Below are 4,763 nucleotides of genomic sequence, written 5' to 3' on the forward strand. Positions count from 1 at the left end.
TCCTCCTCCTCCTCCTCCTCCTCCTCCTCCTCCTCCTCATTCTCATTCTCATTCTCATTCTCATTCTCATTCTCATTCTTATTCTTATTCTTATTCTTATTCTTATTCTTATTCTTATTCTTATTCTTCTTCCTCTTCCTGGCTGTTCTGGAATTCACTTTATAGACCAGTTTGTTCTAGAACTGACAGAAATTCACCTGTGTCTGCCTCCCTGTGCTGAGATTAAAGGTATGCACAACCACTGCCAAGCTTCCAATTCTGGGCTCTCTTTTGACTGTACTGCTGGGGACAAGCTAACCATGGCTTGCCACAGGTCAAGCTGGTGTTCTCCCAGAGTGGCTGCTCCATGCCTGTCCTTCCTGTGTGAGAAAGGACCTCCAGAGTGTCTGCACTCGTTCTCAGAACCTTTCCTGGCCAGAGGGCTTTGGTGGATGTGTGCCCTGAGATGGGAAGAGCATCCTGTACTATTCTGGAGGCCACTGTCACCACAGGGTTCTCATGGGATGGTGGAGCAGGAGGATACGAGCCAGGATGAGGCTCAGGGGAAGAGGAAGGCCAAGGAAGGTGAGGATATTGGTCAGGACCCCTGTTCCCAGCATCTTCAGAGCATGTGACTGACTTCCAAGCTGAGGTCTGAAAACCAATTACAGCAGCGACAGAAAACTAACACAGATGGAAAAGGTATTTGCTGTCGGTTTATACAAACGAGTGTTTAGAGGTGAGTTTGGAAGTGACACATTTAAGTTCTGCACAGTAATGGGACCTAAGAAATATAGCACAGTGCCAAGTCACACCAAGATGTACTAAGTGTGAATATCGTGACTGCCTCAGGCCTCGGGAATCTGAAACACTGGGTTGTTTTGAGGGTTGGATTTGGAGGATGGAGGGAGGGGCGTCAGTGAGGATGGAATCAGGCTCACACAGGTACGTACCTCTCATGCTCTACCACTAAGCCCCATCAAAGACTCTGGAATCTTCTCCTGGCTTAAACCTCTCAGCCATCCCCCCCCCCCCCAATGAGGTAGAAATGGCTGCTTCCTGCAGAGTGCAGATTGCCACATTATCTTGGGAAGGTTATCCCAGAGGCCCATTCTAACTGGAACAAAAACTTCCACCAATAACAGCCACCAGATGTCTCCCTTGCTCAGTCTCAGAGCCCTAAAATCCCAGGGGAAGATGCTCCCTGCCACCCTGGAAGAAGGCAGCATGTAGCTGTGTCCTCCCTTTCTGGCAGGCTATAGAAGTCTGAATAACCAGATGGAAAGGGAGAATCAGATAAACTTTGAAAAGCCAGAAAGCAACGTGAGGCCATGAAGCAGGAGCAGGGGGGAGGCAATAGATTTAACTCCTCCTGTTCTATAGTCTTGAATTGTTTGTTTGTTTGTTTGTTTGTTTGTTTTGAGAAAGGGTCTCTCCTGATAACCCCAACTCTTCTGATGTTTGTTATGTAGCACAGGCTGGCCTCAAACTCACAAGAGAACGCCTGCCTCTGCCTTACAAGTGTTGGGAATAACGATGTGCACCACCATGCCAGACTCAGTTTTGGATTCTTAAATGATGTGTCTTTCTTGGGCTGTGGATAGTTGGAGTAGAAGTGGCACTGGCTCTTGGGCATGGTACACTGGGTGACAACCGAAATCACTTGTCATTTATGACCTGTGAGGTAGGAAGAGGGGGGACATGGACAGTGGCTTCAGCAAGAAGGGCTGGCATGCTTTTAGGGGAATTTGTGCTTTAATTTCAAATGTATGTGATCATTTTGTTGTGTAATACTTGAAGCTTGCAAGCACTCCCAACCCCAAAAGCGCCCAAGGCACGGGACTCTTGCATCATTTAAGCTTGACTCTGGATAAAGTGAAGCCGGTGTGTGGTAGGAAAAAAAAAAAAAAAAACTCTTAGGAAAGTAGCCCTTTGAGCCAGGATTGGCTCCCCGCCTGCTCCTCCAATCCCCTAACCAGGACTGGAGATTGTACTTGAACCCGGAACCTTGCACATGCTAGGCAAGTTCGCTACCACTGAGCCATATCCCCAGACCTAGCATTTGCATCTTGAGACTTCTTTGTTCTCTCAGGTGTTATAGAGCTGTCTACAAACCTGGGAACATGTGTTTCTCCCAACCCGAAGGGTCACTTGGTGTCACTGGGACAGAGTGATTCTTTAAGTGGCTAATGTTTCCACCCAGTCATCTTTCCTCCTTGGAAGAAAACACCCCCAGAGAGGCCTGTTCCACCGCTTCCCTAAGTCTCAGAGTTCCAGCCTTTTCTTCATTACGGGCACTTATGAAGTGAAACAGAAAGAGTACTTCCTGTTCCTCCTTGGCTTTTTTTGACAGTTGCAAAAAGAGGCTGACCAAGCAAGTCCTTTCATCCTCAAGGTCTGGTTAAGGGCTCTATGCAAACAAGCAAGGAGGTTCCCTAAGGCAGGAACACCTCTAAATGTCAGAGTCCTCAAAACCAAAGCAATGCATCCTGAGTCACTAAACTGGAAGCTGTTGTGAAGAGATATGCGCGCCTTGCAGTATAACGCATCGGCCTCCTGTGTTCTTGACTGGAATAACTGCAGCTGACATTTAGGAGTTCTAACTTTGCCATCACCTCAGAATTGTGTGCTTTTTGCGTGTCTTTGCCAGCATGGGTTCCAAGCCTGTTTTTTGCTTCTTTGCTCCAGGGTAGTAAGTATGTCCCAGTCTGCAAGCAACCAAAGAAATCGGGAATAGCCAGAGTCACCTTCGACCTATACAGACTGAATCCCAAGGACTTTCTCGGCTGTCTCAATGTCAAAGCCACCATGTACGAGATGTACTCGGTGTCCTATGATATCCGATGCACAAGCTTCAAGGCCATGTTAAGGTAACACACTCCGGGGGGTAGGTGTCCTTGGGGCCTGGGGAGACCCAGGTGTGGCACGGGTAGCTCCCCTAGCTTGTCTTCTGCCTGAGAGCCCAACAACAGGGCCTGGATCCTCTGATTTATGTGGTTTAACTTCAGTTTATCTTTTAGACCACAAACTTGTATCCAAAAGCACAAAGCTATATCCTCAGTTGGTCTTTGTGCTTTTTGATATAAGACCATGAAATAGCTCAGTGGTAGCTCATTTGCTTGGTAGTGTTAGAGGCCCTAGGTCCCATACCCAGCAACAGGCACACCCACACTGGCACCAAGCCTCTAGCACGCTCACACCATGTTCACACCATGCTCGTACACCGTGGAATCTGGCCCAGATGTTCTGCTGACGTGAGACCAGGGACAGGATAAGAACTTGAGGAAACACTTTTTGCTTGACCTAGTCTGACATAAGACTAGTTTAGCCTCGGGACTTCAGAGACTAGGACGGGGCAAAGTGTCCTCTTGTGAGGAACAAGCTGGAACGCCCCAGGTACCTACCCTCCACACGCCCGATCAGAGGATTCTAATTCCTGCTCTTTCGACAATTTTCCTCAACTTTACGGGTCTTGTCACCTTGACCTATGGATTGCAGGAGCAAGCCCCTCACACCCACCTGGCTACTAGTTCCTGTCAAAGTGGCCTGAGGGCCGTGTCCCCAGTAGGTGGCCCTAGAGAGTACTGACAGCCTACCAGGGAGCGTTTGCACACAAGTGCCCTGAAAGTGGTATTCCGTGGATACCTGATGTGTCTCCATCTCCCTCTGTTGCAGGAATCTGCTTCGATTTATGTCCTATGCTGCTCAGGTAACAGGACAGTTCCTGGTCTATGCGGGCGCATACATGCTCCGAATACTGGGCGATACAGAAGAGCAGCCGTCCCCCAAGTCTAGCACCAAAGGCTGGTTCATGTAATCAGGGCACAGCTACAGAGACCCAGGGACCCGGCTTTCATGCAAATGCACTACCATCTGTTATAGGCTGTGGGACGCCAGGGGAAGGAATGGGTGCTTGGGGGTGGTACCCAGTGCAGGGCTGAGTAACAGGATTCCTGCAAAGGAAAGGAGGCAGAGGGGCCTTTCAAGCACTTTAGGAAGGGATCAGCAGCGGAGTGTCTGGGAGCAGCATGGATATGAGTCAGTTTCTTTGGATCCTTACATATTGTAATAAACCAATCACAAGTGTCAACTTTGATACACGCCGTGCTTCCTTGCAACTGGTTTTTCTCTCTGGAGAGGACCACACTTTTACACAGAATGAAAACCAGAGCCAAAGACAGAAAGATAGATGTCACTGCTGTTTAATCTTTCTTTTTAATTTTATTATATTATTGGAGGGGGGGGGAGTGGGTGTGTTTTGCAACGTGTGTGTCTATGCAACATGGAAGGCCAGAAGAGGGCGCCAGATCTCCTCAGAGGAGTTATAGAGAGTTGTGAGCCTTGGGATGGAACCTGGGTCCTCTGAAAAAGCAGGGCCCTTAACCACTGAGTCATTGCTCCAGTCCCATTGTTGTTAATCCTTATCAATACTCAATGCAAAAGTAGCGACCTGTCACACAAGCCTGGATTTTATTTGATTTAGTTTTTCCTGTCAAAGGATCCATTCCCCCCCCCCCTGCGCGCGCATGTTCATGTAGTGTGAGTGCAAGGATATGTGCACCATGGCATCTGTGTGGAGGACAGAAGACAGCCTGGGGGGTCAGTCCCCGTCCTGTTGCACACACTTCTGGGGATTCTCAGGTCTCCACCTCTATCGGACTTCAGGAGTTCTGGGATTGTAGATCCAGGGTACATGTAAACTAGTGGTTCTCAAACTTCCTACTGCCTCTACCCTTTAATCCATCTCCTCATGCCATGGTGACACCCAACCATAAAGTTATTTC

The 4,763-nt window shown here is 48.6% G+C and overlaps 1 protein-coding gene across 1 annotated transcript in view; it reads left to right on the forward strand.

The window, feature by feature from the left end:
• Cidea (cell death inducing DFFA like effector a) overlaps nt 1–4,069 on the forward strand; it is a 23,424-nt gene extending 19,355 nt beyond the window's left edge. The window contains exons 5-6 of the mRNA XM_021215068.2: nt 2,668–2,849; nt 3,655–4,069. Coding sequence (XP_021070727.1) covers nt 2,668–2,849; nt 3,655–3,796 — 324 coding nt within the window. The 3' untranslated portion in view covers nt 3,797–4,069. The remainder of the gene's footprint in view (nt 1–2,667; nt 2,850–3,654) is intronic.
• The last annotated feature ends 694 nt before the right edge of the window (nt 4,070–4,763 follow it).

Source organism: Mus pahari, chromosome 15 (assembly GCF_900095145.1).
Source record: "Mus pahari chromosome 15, PAHARI_EIJ_v1.1, whole genome shotgun sequence".
NCBI classification, from domain to species: domain Eukaryota; kingdom Metazoa; phylum Chordata; class Mammalia; order Rodentia; family Muridae; genus Mus; species Mus pahari.